We start from the raw sequence: 16650 nt of genomic DNA, 5'->3' as shown, positions 1-16650 counted from the left end.
AAATTATGCAACGGTTGAAGGTTTAAATATGATTATCCTAGCTCTTATAGCAATTAAAATACTGGACAGCATTTACGTAGAAAACTTCTATAGATCAATTGCAATCTCAACATATGTTCAAATTTTATGTCGGTTGCCAAGTGTCCCGCTTCAATAAGTTTGAATGTGGCATTTGAAATATAATCTATTTAAAACCAGTATTTGTTTACTTCATTTCTCTCCAGCTATCATTGCATTTTCAGCGGAATTTATATAGACTTGATCAGGATTAGTCACATTCCACAGGTGTGAGCTATGAACTAAGTAACTCAGACTAATTATAATTACCAAATTCATTCCATTAGCTACGGAGTGTCATATAATGGTGTCATAGATGTTGGTTTCAACGCAGTTTCTTCTTGATCACATTTTAGGCAATAGCAAAGGAAGGGATACTCCACCTCCGCCGCCACCACCTCCCACTCCACCATCAATTGGTAAAAACTTAGCGCATACCATTACTGACCTTGGTAGCAGCAGAATCAGTTTGGATGAAGAAGCCGCCAATTATAGTCATGTTACCCGCGATTCTTGTGAGATTGTTGTAGATAGTGTCGACAAACCTTCAGAAACTAATGGTGAGAACTAAACTGCATGTAGTATGTACTCTATCAAAACAATGGAAAATATTGACATTTTCATGTCATTGCTGTGTTGCATTCGCACCCCTGTTTGGAGTTTTCTTATTTTCTCCCACTCAGCCAGATTATCTCAGTAAAAATATTTAGCCAACAAGTCATAACCGTCAACTGCATTGTATGTGCTCACGGCATATAGCATTATGTTATATGTTATGCTCTCCAGTGCGCTGCTATACCATCTTGCAGACCCTTTGTTTTTGGCACCTACTGCTCATGTTTGCACATATTGCATAAGTTGGCTCTGTGACATTTTTGTTTAGCCTTTTTGGTGCTTGTGTGTAGGTCACATTGCTGCTACACTGCCATGAAATCCATCATTGCTTTGTAATATTGAAGAGCAAACAAATTACTGCTTCAACTTGCTTGGAAATTATGATGTATGGCCTAAAAAATTTATGGATCGTTTAAGTTTAAAAGGACAACTGCATTGTAAAGGCAGTGGTTGTAACTAAGTTTGACATCCAAAGGTAACCTGTTTCGCCGTATCACTATTTAAACCAGCTTGTAAGTTATTCTTCTCAAACCTCAATTATTGTTGCTTCAAATGCAAAGGGGTGGCCTTGATAAAATTCATTCATTTATCTTGTACGAAGGCATAACATAACGTTTGCACTGTTCAATGCATATATGAAAATATTTTCAGGCAAAACTAAATTATTGGAAAATCCAGTTTTCTTATTTTTTAAGACTGGTCAAGTTTACCTAGCCTGATAATTCTATTATAACCTATATGAAATGAAAGACGACAATCCTCTCAAACTTTATGAAACCGATTCGATAAGTTCTTGAATTGATTTTTGATGAGCACCAGTTTCTTAAATTTATTGATGACTGCATGTTGTAAAACTTCAATGAAAATTGTTCATTTTCATTTGCTTGAGTACTGTGGGAATGCTTGTATGTCTCCTAAAATTGAATTTCGATGTGTTTTTGAACGTTTACGTTTGTAGTAAATTTCATGTGTTAAATAATTCAGGCGATTTCTTATTGTATGCTGTCACCTGATCTTAGCCATGCACAATTCCAAAGCAGAGAAACAAAAACAGACAGTACCGGTAATTGAAAGTGGCATAAATGAGGCGTTAGTATATGTTCCAAAGTGTTGTGATCATATAATCACAACAAAAATTGTCAATTAGTATGAAAAGCGCGAGCAATGTATCAGCATAGTATGTTTATAATATATTTCTAAACTTCATAAAATCCTTACTAGAATTGAATACATAACTGTTATGACATGGAACGATCAGAGCAGGGCGGCATTTCTTCTGTTTGGCAGGTTTTTGCCCAGGTAGCTAACTACCCATGAAATATTTATGTTGCATAAGCTGCTCTTAAATTTTAAATAAGCTGCATTGATGATGTAGGATTTTTTTGCCAAAACCTTAAGCCCGACAGACCAGTACACTTTAGCTTCCTTTCTATTGCAATAGAGAAATGCATTATTTTTATTTCTATATATTTCTCTATATTTTTATTTCTATATATTTCTGTGACCAGAAGCCTGTTCTTTGACATTACTGGATTTGCAAGATCCAAAATTTTCTACAAAGAAAATCTGTTGACAAACAAAACTCTGCCAATGTGACAACTTACAGAATCAATAATAATTGTATTTGATTTTATAAAAACAAAATATGCATGTTTCTGTTAGTCAAAGCGGCGGCTATGATTTTACAGGTTACAAGTGTGCATTGTAGTAAAAATAGTAAGTCCTGCCAAATTTCTATTTTGCAGCTAATTCATAAAAAGTTTAATGGTGTGGTTGATGAATATTTGTTGTAAAAATTATTTGGCACCAAATTGAAGCTACTAATCAAAACACATTTAATGTTAGTTTTAAAAACCTTCAATTTCTTTGTTAATACCCACAGTATTTTAATGTTCATATATTGAGAGGGCCATAAAAAACTATAATTTTCTGCCTAGTGTTCTGAAATTCTTGTCGTCATATGCTGAATGTTTTGTAGTCATATTTTGAACATTTGGACATGATGTTTCCATTATTAAAAACTTCATTTTTCAACTATTGCATGAGTGCACCTTTTAGATTAGTTGAACAGGTTGCAGGATGGTTTTTAAAATTATTTTTGGTTAAAAAAAATTTGGAATGGGTACTTCAAATTTCCAAAAAATTTTATGAGATAGTTACATTTTATTTTTTACATTAGTCTTGACACTCTTTTTCTCTAACCACTCCATAATTGTTTTTTTGTAATGAGAAATTTCAAAACTCACTCATATTGAATATATTTTATATGAAGTTGTTTTAAAATTTTCAGATACTGCTCAGTTTTTCACAATTGTAGTGCGATTATCTGAAAGAAAACCTGTATGAATATGGCATTGTTAGATATATCAAAAGAAGTCACTATACCTACTATACGTAAATGTTGGGGATACACTGCAGCCTTCATGATGATGCTGATTGGAATCAGGCGTGTGTCTTCACATGCTCACCCAGCGCTAGCCGTTGTTTTATAAATAGGATTCACGTAGCTTTCTTGTGTCGAGTAACAAGTTCCAGTCATATCATAACTGTTGAATTGATTAGACAACCTTTGTATCATTACAACTACAGGAATTTCTGATAGTGCTTTGATTGTATGGCTGATAAGACTGTGAGACATTAGCAATTACCTGATATCGAGGACTAGACATTGAATGGTTAGGAAGTTCATGCCAGACTACAATATTAATCTTTTCAAAATGTTTATCTTGGAATGTTCAGGTGATTTGAGCTCTGGATCTGTTGAGAAGAATCATCAATATTCTTCTCCTCAAGACAGTTTGCTTGTGGCATCACCATTACAACAAGGAAATGTAGATTCTATTGGATCAGTGTCATCCAAGAAACCAACAGTGCCATTGAAACGTTAGTTTTTCCGTTTAGCTTATGTTATTTGGTCATGATCTTCACATCCCAAAAATCTTGTTTTTTATAACATCTGACCATAATGATTGTTCATCATTAATTTTTAATATTCGTAAACTTTGTTTGAGTGTATTTGTAAATATTCGTACCATCAGCTTTCCTTTCATTATCTCTTTTATTAACTCATCACATCTTTTACACAGATTACCACTCAATGCATGATACTGGCAAACATTCGCAGGTGTTATTCATTATCGATCATTGAAGCCTTACGAAGCATTGAAAATCATGATATACGTTTCTAATTTGTAAGGTTTCACCTATTTACTTTTCCTAGCAAATTCATTAGTTCATAGAAATGATCTTCTCTTCAGGGTTTAGGTATTTTGGGAAATAGGAATGAGATTCTGTACATGTTGACCAAAATTGCATATTTGTGGTTTGGTAGAACATAGATTATCTGACTGGCCACTCTTTAGAATTGCAATTTTAATCTCTTGCATTATTGCTAATTCTAGATAGACTTTTATCACATTGCATTGTTCATTATTGTTTGTGGTCTGCAACTGCCAATTTTCATGTAGCATTAGTGAAAGCTTATTGTTTCTTATGGGAAAATGCTCGGATTATATGAAAATACTATTTCTGTTGTTTTCACATGAGATTAAGTAGCAGATTGACAGCCATTTTGAGCAGTTTGAAGATCATAGATGAATTTGTTAGTTTCTCTTATGAATGTAATGGTTGTTTATCGTTGTAGAAGGTTCCCTTGGCGCTGTGATGCTTGGCCAATCTCTGTCATCACCAATAGCTAATCGTGAAATCTCAGGATCTCGACAAATCGCGCAATTTGATTTACCAAAAAAATACAGATAACCATTAATGTAAAAAACTACAGAATGTGATTTTTTCTACGCCCTATTGCAACATTTTCATGGTTGCTGTATTTTTTTACCCTAATTATGTAATCTGGGATATGCCTAATAGTTAATTGTAGATACCCGGATAACTAAACTTGTTATCTAGTTCTTACATAACCAGTTACTCTTGCTACAATTGTATACTCTATTGTACACAAATGCATTATTGTCCGCTGTAAATAATAATGTATATATGGTATATAACTGAATTATTTTGAAGCATGTGCAATGTATGAAATATGGAGTATGTTGCTTTTGTCAGAGTTGTAATACGCATATATTTTGGGCAGTGAATTTTGGAACTTTAGAAGCATTAGACATAATTATTTGGTTGGTTCTATTTAATTCTCTCTATCACACTGTGATCTCCTATTTTAAACCCTTTGTTATCTGCCAGATAACTTGAACTTGCAAAAGTAAATGTTTCATGTTATACTTCTCAAGTGATCTATTGGCATAAACACCTGGTTGTATAGTTAGAAAATACAACTATTTAACATATTGCAACTTGTTAAAGCTTGTGAGTAATATGAAGGAATTGGGCAGGGCGGAGGAGACAAAAGCAAGCTAATTTATGAAGAATGATGGATTGTTAACAGGCACACCTATGAATTGTAGAAGATAATGAAAGCTTTATCCTATGATATAGTATCGTAGTTGAACAAACAAACTGTTGTTCTAACACATTTCCGAGGTCTGATTCATTATAATTAGCACCATCAATGACTGTCTCATCTTTAGTAAAAATAGGATTAGACCACAAATTATTCACCTTCCTGTTGCCATAAATAACTGAGCACACAAATTTGAAATTTACTAGTAGATTTCGCCATCGCAAATAGCTTAATAAATTTGATTAAAAAAAGGCACAGCGCAATGATTCTACAGGCTACATTCCGGAATTTGCAATATTCCACTCTACTAATTCAAACAGATCGAGCTTTGCAGATGTTTGACAAAAGCAGGGGTAGCGATAACCTTGCCTAACCTTGCATATTTTAACCAGATGCAGGTAGCCAAAGTGATCCATACTTACCAAATTTAACACTATTTGGCAATTTGAGTAAAGGCAACTTTCTTTTTCTCAAACAAGCCAATTGTCAACCAGTTTAAGTTAATCCCATACTAATCTTGTTTGGATTGTAATGTTGCTATCATACAGAAATACCACAGAAATCTATACAGAGACTTTTGTACTATTGATCACGCATTATTCCAACGTGCTCCAGTATTACTTCTACCCATCACAATCACATCTTTAAACTTATTGCCTTATCCCAAACTAACTTGTTCATATTCACATTTGTGTTACTGGTTTCAAAATCCTTCGTAAACTACGCCCAAAATATTCATATTTATCTTTACACACATGACCAACATCGTTTTTTATTTCGTGACATCAACATACTAAATCCACTATTATATATTTCAGTTTATAAACTTACTGTTAATACAACCTTCAATTCACTATTCCGACTCCTTCGCAATACACACCTTACATTACCAACTTTTAAAGCACGTCTGCTCTACTCGCTCAATAATTCTTGATTTCTCTCTTCATTTTTCCATTATTTTGACATGTAACGAAAAACATTTTGTTTAAGATTACCAGTGCCAATGAGGAGTTCTGCAGTGCACCATCAGGTTACGATGACCCTGTTATACAATTTTTTCGTTTTATGATATGAAACACGTTTTTTCGCCCTCGCTGTACATTTTTTTGTCAGACGATTTCAACAAAAATTTCTCTCAAAGTTCAAATTTGGCACTCGGTGTGCTGAATACTTCGGAATAACAAAGATGCCAATATGCTATACGCCGAAATTCCACACCAACCCCAAAACGCATGAACAAAATTCGATGCTCACTTTTGCTCAGTTCAATGTTATTCGTTATTAGTTATTATAGTGAAAACAAAACCGGAAACAGATAAGCGATAAGATTTTAGCTGATGACAAAGGGGAAGTGTAGCAATATACATACTAAAACTTAGCTTTATGTATGTGTTTGGTAAGCTAAATTCTATGGTTATGTTATATGTTTGTCTCGAAGGTAAGAACTCCCTACAGTCCGTACTGCACATAGTACATATTAATGTTACATTTTATTGCAGATCATAACCACTAAATACACTAAAGTTACTGTAGGTAAACTATAGTTACTAAAGCTATTTTTTGTTACTAATTTTTAATATGCACAGTACATACTTAAAATTTTGATGATTTTACCAGAGGGTGTTTGCATCAGATATTTACTATGGGTTTCTATACCCATAGTAAATATCCCATTAAATATTTACTAATGGTTTCTATGCACCTCTATAGAAAATTTTCACCTTACGATGCCAACACTGGAAAGAATTAAAATTGTATGGCGAGGGTCCACTGTACATACGTACGTACAAACATACATACATCATGATTCAAAGTTATTATTACACAATCTGCCAATCTTGTATGACAACATCATTACAGATGCTGTACACCAATGAATTTATTCAAACCACATTAAAATCTTAAATCCAATAAGTCTCCTTAAAAGTTAACATTACTGAACATAGGCTATGCTAAATGCAACTATTGCAATAAAATGTTGTCATCTTGGAATCCCTACAGAAAAACATTTGTATAACCTTGATATCTTTTTTGAAAAAGTAGGAAAACCTAACCTTTAAAAGAAACCCCCTAGCATATTTGTGTCTCCGTTTAAATCATGCTCTGTTAATCAGCAAGAACTTATAATCCAACCATGTGTTGCCTACACAACGCTTGTATCGCTTGTATCCGTGCTCCAGCTACATAATGCAGACGCTGATAGGCTAATTTAGACAAGGATAGTGCTATTAATCACCTATTGAGCAATAAATGGGCGGAGCTTGGGTTTCCAAATTATATAAAGCCAAGGCCATGAGCAGAAACAACATTCAAACATTGGTGAGCCACAGCAAAGAAAAGAGTACTGGTGCGCCAACCTTATTACTATATTATTTATAGCAAAGTTTGAGACGCTCGTCGCAGGAGACAGCCTGATAATATTGGCAAAGGCAAGCAAACTATACTTGCGTTTGCTTTAGAATATTTATCATCGACAGACATTGATGTGGATTATCACACAAGGAGAGGATCAATAGTTAGACAGAGGTAAGAGCCAAAGCATCACACTGTTTAGGTAGCATTTCTTTTAAACACCAGGTGTCAACAATATTTCTGCCCTGTGCGGTAAATTGATCGGCTTACGTGCATTTATGAAGGCATGTAGTCAATCATCACCGATCAATGAGAATTCCTTTTAGCAATGTTTTCATTGCATACAAAAATTTTTTGCCTTTATTGTTGTATTGTGTAAAAGTCAAAAGTAACAAATACCAAACATACTTTTGTCCGGTCACGCTAATGACTGTTAGCTGTGAAACGGAAACCATAATGAAAAATGTTTAGGCTGGGAGAATTGGTGTTGAGCAACCGGATACCTTTAAATAGCAATAAGAAAGTGGCTCGTGTTGGTTTTTGTCGATTTATGATGTTTAACCATAATTATAAACAGTTGTAAACTCATTAGCTTGTGATAACCTGTCTTGAGACAAGTGTATATCAAGAGCATGAAGTTTACTCACTGACTAGCTTTGCTTTATTGTATAGATAAAAGTTGGTAACATCATTACTTAGCCTTATCTTTATGGCTATTGAAGAACAGCCGCTGAATTTCACTTTGCATTTTTTGCAACTTTCAGTTTGCGATTTAATAACACCAACGAATAACTGCCAAAAATTCCTACTATTTGCTGTAATCTTAGTGAGTCACCAACCTATACAAAGCCACCGAACTTGACAACCACATTGTCACATGAGTAACAGCTACTATTAATTGATTGCGTATGTATTCTGGCAACAATTGTTGAGCGCTTGAATTTTTTGAAAGAGCTAATTTAGTTCAGTTTCTTTAATGATTACAATAATCTATTTCATTAACTACTGGTGTTGATGAAGATCGATATTACATTTGGGAATTCTTGAACCAGCAAATTTAAAAAGTCTTCATTAACTAGTTTACAACTTTACGACAAAATATTGATTATAGACTATGTGATCAAAAAATTTGTGTTTCAATTACATAGTTGACTAACCAACACATTACATTTTCTTTCAGATATTTCAACTGTAACCTACAATCATGATAGTATCATTAGTGCTTGGATTGGTTGCATCCACTTGTTTCATCATCTACAAAACTAGAGGAATTCTCTGGGGAAGAAATAGGTGAGTAATATAATTATTTTTAATATACATGATTGAACATTTCTCATTCAATATAGAATTCATATCAGTCCTTCATAAGTGTTTACACTTGTAAACTTTTTCTTCAGAAAAACTGATGAACCACCTTTGATTCCTGGACATCTATTGTGGGGAAATGGTGAACAGTTTAACAACGATTCCGTCAACTTTATATTAGATTGTCAAAAGAAACATGGAAGCGTGTTTTCCATAAGAATGCTACACTACTTCATGACCGTTATTGCAGATCCACATAGCTTCGAAGCTTTCAGGTAAGTCGGGGACAATGAGAAAATACGGCATAAAAATTCATTTTAAGCAATGTGTTTTTGTGTGAAATATGTTTACCAGTTAAATAATGGACAAAAATACTAAAACAATTTTTTAACATTGTAGCAAGGAAAGGAGCTTTGATTTCGAACCGATTCAAGAACAAGTCAATGGCAATATCTTTGGATTTCAAATCCCAGAGTCACGAAAGATGATAAAGTTCATCGGTAAAACCACACGTGGCTCCGCTGTACCAAGAAATCTTCAAAGTTTCTCCAAACTCCTGAATCAGTCATTTGCTGATTTTGATAGTCAAATCTCGCCAGACTGGCAAACTGACAGTCTGGACCATCTCACAAATGTAACTCTCTTCAAAACCATCTTCAACAGCATTTTTGGAGAAGACAAAGAATCGCCAAATTTCAACTACCACCTTTTTCATAGCAATTTCAAGATTTTCCACAAGTACTTCAGCTACTTATGGCTTGGCCTTCCTCACTGGATGTTCCCTGAAGCTACAAAAGCAGTAGGTAAGCTCTTTTCCCAGCCATCTACCAGCGAGTTCATGCAATCTGATTGCACTTCCGAGTATTTGAAAGCTGCTGTGGAGTATCTGCGTGAGTACAACCTCTCAGAAAAAGACATTCAGTGTCACAATCTCGTCTTCCTACATATCAACATGAATACGCTCAAGATCGCAACATGGTGTCTCTACCAAATGATGAACCACAAGTCAGCAATGATGGCTGTAAGAGAAGAACTGGATAACCTAATCCGTAACAACCGAGACTCCACAGAAGTTGGCAAAGCTGTAACTATCTCTCCAAAAGAAATTGAAGACATGCAGACGCTAGGTATGTAGTTACCCTGGAGAAAAAAAAATTGTAACAATGTGCAGTATAACTAATCAATAGAACCACGAAAGATTTTGTATAACTCTAATATGTCTCTTGCAGATAGCCTCGTTCAGGAAACATTCAGAATGGCTAGTGGAGTGTTTATGGTTAGACATAATCAGAAAGATGTTAACTTCACTGTCACTGCCACTGATGAAACCTTTAGAATTCGAGGTGGAGACAAAGTCATGATGTATCCTCCAGCAATACATAAAGACCCAGAGATCTTTGAGCGCCCTGAGGTAAAATTTAAATAAAAAGCTAAAGTATTAGAAAGAGTCATTGATTAGTGATAGATCAGGTTTTACCACATTCTTCTGCAACAAATAATATCTTAAAGCAGTCTTTTAAAACTTGTTGGCCTATGTAAACAATGACATTCTTTGTTGTAGGAATTCCAGTATGATCGATTCATAGGACGGACTTTCTACAAGAGTGGCATGAAATTAAAGAATCCAGTTTTGCCATTTGGATCGATATGTCCCGGTAGAAAGATTGCCCTCTTACAGACCAAATGGTACATAATCTCAATGCTACACCGATATGATTTCGAATTGTTAGATGGAGAAACCTGTGATTTTGATACTAGCTATCCAGGACATGAAATTGTACCAGCTACCAATGATGTTCAAATGCGATACCGATTACGAAATGCTCCAACAGCGATACAAGTTCAGCATGAGTGTTAATGACACATACTTCATATGCTTTCCAATGCTCTCTTCACTCACCTAATATTCACGTTTTATGTTTTATTCTTCCTTGCACAATTTTAACAGTTTTACATATTTATTGAGTCACTGAGACCTACTGTAGTATCTCTCTTCATATGCAATGTAATGTAGACATGCATGGTTCAAGTCAAGTGCATTGGTAACGAACTGGCTTTTCTCAACTCTGTTTTATTTTTCTAATTAAATTATTGGTAATAATTATTTTATGTAATTATGTACATACAGAGGCAGGTATATCATGTTCTGTTAAGACAATTGCATTATTACTATTTATTAACACATTTCGTCCATCATATTTATTTATTAAGACTCAAAGCTGCAATGTGTCAAACTGGTCACATCAGATGTTTTCACTCAATTAGCGTGCTACCTAATTACAATGTTTTAATTCCATCTGTTTGTGTGTTGCTGATCAAGAAATAAAAATCTAAACACAAACCATTTTGAGCAGTTCACTCTTAGCATAGAATAGCAGTAGTTTGTGGTTACAACTGCAGATGTTCTAAACAGTCTTTCTTACCAAATTTGTTTGTAATTGATTGAGATGAATCGTGAGCAATTTCTTATTAAGTTTTGTTGATTGCCTCATAGAGATACATCATACAGCTGCAATAGCACCACTGTTAATTATGTATTCACACCAGTGGGGGAAATTACTGAAGTTGTTTGTTTGGGTTTAATCACGCAAGGACCATGTTCCTTATAGAAAGTTCCACAAAGAAAAGCGCATTAAAGAATTCTATCTGGCCAATTATTGCAGCGAAAAAGAATGTCTAGCTAATTCACTACTCAGTCATGACTCACAAAAAAAACTTTTAGTCACAAGCCTACTCCATAGTTAATCTAGGCAAAGATTGTATTTGAGAATAAGCTTTTTTCTTGGCTTGTCCAAATGCAGCAGGAGTAATCACAAAATTACCACAATAATAAATTTGAAGTATGTGAAATTAGTGACCCTAATTTGCAACGACATGTTGGAAACATTGTGTCATACTCTGATAGCCAGAAAGAAAGCCTCTTAACTTCTTCACCAAACAATGCTTGAACATCATTAGCCTTATAATCTTGCTGATCAATGTTGATAGCCAAAGAATAGCTAAATTGTCCCCAAGCTTAATGCTTTGTTCAAGGCGAACTGTAATCTTCAAATTAAGGCGTATTTCTAATAGTTAGGTGGTATCCAAATGTAAAATGCTTGAGGCTCAGCGCTATTTGTAAATAAATAATGCTGCTTGACAGCGACAATAGTTTTAAATATGAGTAGAAAATTCTTTAGTTCATTGTACTCCTTCCAACTGAAATTACTATTATAGACTCTGCATTACTTCCAATGAAAACTTGCTTATCAGCGTATGGTTTTGCTGGCTAATGTGAAATTTATATGGTCCCTTTAATCAAAGGAGGAGAAGCAAACTAAAAAGAAATCTCACTAACAAAATGGAAAGCCCCAGGAAATACTTATTGATTCTGTCATAGGTGTTGTTGTTGTTGTCCAGACTAAAATAACTACCATCTGCTGCTTGATAGACAAATGAATTGATCTGTTTGGGCACAACGTCAAGTGAGTTGGAATATAAAAACAATTATAATCTTGGAAGGGTGCATAAACCCCATAGGGAAAACAATGCATTTCTTTCAAACTTGGGACAGGAATGCTGTTTCACACCTCCCTCAGCATGCTTGTTAACCTCCCACAAACCATTTATGCCCCCCTCATTGTTGAGAAGACTTGATCAATAATGCCACATACATCATTTTGTATTGTACTACGACTTGTCTGTACTGGCGCTACTATTTGATGGCTGTAAAACATTCAGAATGGTCTAACTAATCGTTTAAGAACTAATGAAATGGTCTATTAGGGAAGTTGAAATCAAGAGACCATTATGTTTGGTTAAAAATATCATTAATGCCAAAGCTGTTTAAAACAGGAAGCATAACCTGACATGAAGGATGCAAAAGTGCGCCCAACCAGCACCAACATGCTGAACCTAGTGCTGACGCCACAAGCAGCACCATCCGAACACTTGGTTTTAATGAAGCTGCAATGCTTTTAATAAGTGATATCAGTAACTCTTACGATAATTCTTTGCGGGATATAAAAACATTTATCGTTAAGTGATAAATGTTTTTAGATCCTGTATGACCTGAATCAGTATAATACATGAACAGTTTTACCAGCCCTTGAAAGCTTTGCGACAATGCCTTTACCAATTGGATCTAACCAATTATGGACAAAACCATTTTTATGAAATTTTATCTGCAAAATTTTATGATCCCATCGCATTGCAGATAACCTTCACTACAGCTACTACATTTTTCTCAAGTTTTCCTAATTTTTGAAAACACAAAATTGTAGTTAACCTCCCATACTATCAGAAAAGATGGTACCCGAATTTTAGTTAGTCGTCACATTAAACTCGATGTGGGTTCACAAAGTAAGAAGCACATTAAAATGGTTGTTAATTTGTTCTGGTTTTTCAAACACTTTTTCAAAGATATTTTGATTAAAGATAATAGTTGCAATAAGATTTTACTTAGCAGTTGTCGATTATCATTATTTCTGTTTGTTGAACAGCATTTGTAGTTCCAGCACTTCAAAAAAGAAAAGCTTTTTTGTAGGGACTAGTATTTCCAATTGAAAGCATTTTCATCGTCAGAAAAGCAATACGAAAAACATTCTTTGAAGCATGGCAACATCCTTTAAAGAATGTTTTTTGTATTGCTATTCTAACATCATCTACATTATATAAAAATAACTATAACCTTGTTCATCTTATGACAAGTGTGTAAAATGTGCTTAATATGTAAAACTGTGACTGATAATATACAATAACTAAAAAACAATGGCTCATTTTTTATCTTTCAAGGCATCCTTCTAGATACCTTTTACCTAGAGCTCAAAAATTTTACCATCTTGCCCACACATTGATATGCATGTGGTCAGGTGGAAGGCCAGTCTTTAGGTTGTAAAGCTGCAATCAATTCGCAATTTGTGAGAAATACTATAGATAAAATAGAATTAAAATTAGAATCTTAACTATACGTCAGGCACCTATTGACCAATGGCAACTGTAAAATCATTACCTGAAGCAATAGTGGCAGTGTTAATGTAGTCGTAGAGAAAATCTTCATTTTTGAAAACAAAACACATTTAACATCATGCTAGAATACAGATTTTCAATAGCAACAAAAACATTTAGCATTAAAATGCCAATGATCAGCTATGATTTTAAACATAGAGAAAAACACAGAAATCGAAAATCTGCATTGTGAGTTGTTATAATTGACGGTTCGTTATGCAAAAGCTTGATAGTGACCAAAACCAGGAACCAATTTAGTACTATTGGAAATATGATTGTATGAATGATAAATTTGGAAGGCATTAGGAGAGTATTTTTAGGAGTTCTTCTATTTATTTGACTAACAAAACTTAGTTACTAATACAGTATGACGAAACAGTGAACAAAACAAGAGAAGACTAAATCAACAGCTATTAGTTACAGAGAAGTAACTAATGCAGGAGGTAAAAACAATTATACAGAGTTTCTGTTTTGACTAAAAAATTTTCAGTTTAGTTATACGCAGAAATGGGATGAATAGATTTCTGGCTACTTGCAATGAAGTTACTCAAATGATAGCTTTTGCAGGTCACAATCAACAGTTAATGACGAAGTAGGTGAAACCTTCAATCTTTTGAAAGTCAAAAACTACTTGTCTGGCAACTAAATTACACAAGCTTACCTTTAAAGTGTAAGCTGAGTTATTTATATACAGTGGAACCCGGGAATATGGCGCCCCAAGGATATTATGTTTTACAGCCTTTGATTACAGTAATTTTCCACTTTATACTGTAACAAAAAATTAATAAGATGCCGTTACATTGCCGCATTACATTAAGTGGTATTCACAATGATCTGAGACGCTTTCCGCTGTGTAACGCTGGCTAAAAAAACTTAGTGGAATGTTGCATTGCGCTTATCTTGTGTGAGTGTGTGCGATATTACATTTATGTTGTGCTTGTTAGTGCTTATATCAAACTTTAACAATAAATAACAAATATTTAACAAATTTAACATTTAATTATTTAATAATTTAACAATTTAATTATATAACAATTTAATTAAACAAATATAAACTCATCAATCATGGGAATCAAAGTTGCTAGTGATTTTAAAAGAAAAAGTAAAAATACGGTTACTATAGAAACAGAGCTGAAAATAATAAAGATATTCGGAGAGAGAGACCGAACAAAATTCATCTGTAGTAATATTGAAAGTTTTTAGTTGGTTTGGAAACCTTGCTAGATTCATGGAACAAAAATCCGAAAACAATTCTCCCAAGTCATCTTATGGACAGTGTTGACAAATATAGGGATAATTTCATAAATATTCTGAGCAGTCGCCAAAAACAGGCTTCTTTGCTTAAGTATTTCTCTAAAATAGAATTGTGAGAAAGCATAGGCGTTAAAAGCCTCGCATACAGCCATTTCACCTTACCATCCTAACCACGGAACCAAGTAATGCCATATCCTAAGGTTTCACAGTATTTGTATACATACATACATATATATATACACAATTTTTCTGTGGTACTTGTAGACCAATTTTGTCACTTTAATATGTTGAAAAGCTTTGTTTTGCTCCAAATTAAAGTGATGAAATCGTGTGATCTAATATCTTATTTAGCCTAAATTTTTGCTTTGACAGTAGATTTATACATGTATTTCTAAAACTGAACATTCCCTTTTCACTAAAGGCAAGCTGCAAAAGTGTGAAGAACAAAACTTGATGGTGTAATGGCTGCCATAGACCTTAACATCTGGGTATATTAAAACTTGCGCAAATTGGAGCTTCACTCATCCAGTCATGAAGGCCTAATTGCAGCACTATTATTTGGTTTGTTTGGTATCATTATAGAATGCGGGTTAAAAAATGAATTTTAGCAATATTTGGGGTCATGCTTGAGCAGACTTCGCTGTGCCTTCACTGGAACAATAATCTAACTAAAAATTCATGCTTGCAGGGGATGATTTTGTGATTTAATGCTGCTGTAATCTTTTTTAGTAAATGTTGAATATTACTATAGCAAGTTCAAAGAATAACATAAAACAAGTGTTATATTAAAAGAAATGTTATAGGATGCAGTTCTTAATATTATTATAGCCCCCCTAATGCATTACGATGGGCTAATAATAACTATAAGCTTTTCTTTCAATGCATTCTAGTTAAAGACAATCTACACAAAAATAAACTTTGTACCCAGGTCCTCAAATTTTAGAAACGAGCTTCCAGGGCCTATTTGAAGGTACAAAGAGACTATTCATTTTCACTGAATGGAAATGAAGTTTGAGAACATGAGATGAACCTCTATCAGATAGCTTCGCAATCAACTCACAACTCTGACTTGAAGCAAGTCTAGTTACAAACTAGTCATGACTAGAAAGTTTTTTAAAATTTAACTATGGAGAAAACACGATTAGCTAGCCACGAATATCTGATTCAAATTTCGTTGGTGTCTATTGTAGCCAGTGCCCTATTACAATTTTTTGCAGTTAATAAGAATTATTAATAACAATATCAATCATTTTCCCGTTTCCAAAGCAGCCAAAGCAGTTTTAACCAAAGATCATTGACTGTTGGACAATTATCCACTGTTGCTATTAGTAAACTAAACATAAACGTTTATGGAACTGTAAAAATACAATACTGTCCACAAATGGTTGAGCATCACATTGAAATTTCTTAAAACCAATAGGAAATGATTATTTTAGTTTCCTGTCAATTTTAGTCATAATATCATTTGCGTCATTACATTAGCAGCAAAAATGGAGTTCTGATTGAGTTAAAATGCATATACATGTACATGTAGTCTTATGTTTGTATAAATGATGGGTGTCCACAGTGGTATAACAATAGTATACATTCATGTTGCTGATGTGGTGATTTAATCTTCGATCAGTCTGGGTTCTTTACAACACCAGCAAATGGATTTAATGGAA

The 16650-nt window shown here is 34.0% G+C and overlaps 2 protein-coding genes across 3 annotated transcripts in view; both read left to right on the top strand.

Moving 5' to 3' along the window:
- LOC137389808 (inactive histone-lysine N-methyltransferase 2E-like) overlaps nucleotides 1-4980 on the top strand; it is a 47664-nt gene extending 42684 nt beyond the window's left edge. For both annotated transcript variants that reach the window (XM_068075920.1, XM_068075919.1), the window contains exons 18-20: nucleotides 414-617; nucleotides 3412-3555; nucleotides 4316-4980. In XM_068075920.1, coding sequence (XP_067932021.1) covers nucleotides 414-617; nucleotides 3412-3555; nucleotides 4316-4431 — 464 coding nt within the window. In that variant the 3' untranslated portion in view covers nucleotides 4432-4980. The remainder of the gene's footprint in view (nucleotides 1-413; nucleotides 618-3411; nucleotides 3556-4315) is intronic.
- Nucleotides 4981-7426: 2446 nt separating this feature from the next.
- On the top strand, nucleotides 7427-11081 carry LOC137389946 (cytochrome P450 7A1-like). The gene is made up of 6 exons (XM_068076143.1): nucleotides 7427-7615; nucleotides 8622-8731; nucleotides 8839-9021; nucleotides 9146-9873; nucleotides 9976-10157; nucleotides 10308-11081. Exons 2-6 carry the CDS (start codon nucleotides 8646-8648, stop codon nucleotides 10602-10604), a joined length of 1476 nt encoding a protein of 491 aa, XP_067932244.1. The 5' UTR covers nucleotides 7427-7615; nucleotides 8622-8645; the 3' UTR covers nucleotides 10605-11081.
- Nucleotides 11082-16650: the final 5569 nt, after the last annotated feature.

The sequence above is a fragment of the Watersipora subatra genome, chromosome 3 (assembly GCF_963576615.1).
Source record: "Watersipora subatra chromosome 3, tzWatSuba1.1, whole genome shotgun sequence".
Lineage (NCBI taxonomy): Eukaryota > Metazoa > Bryozoa > Gymnolaemata > Cheilostomatida > Watersiporidae > Watersipora > Watersipora subatra.
The sequence above is the reverse complement of the archived record's forward strand: the minus strand, read 5'-3'. Positions and strand labels throughout refer to the sequence as shown.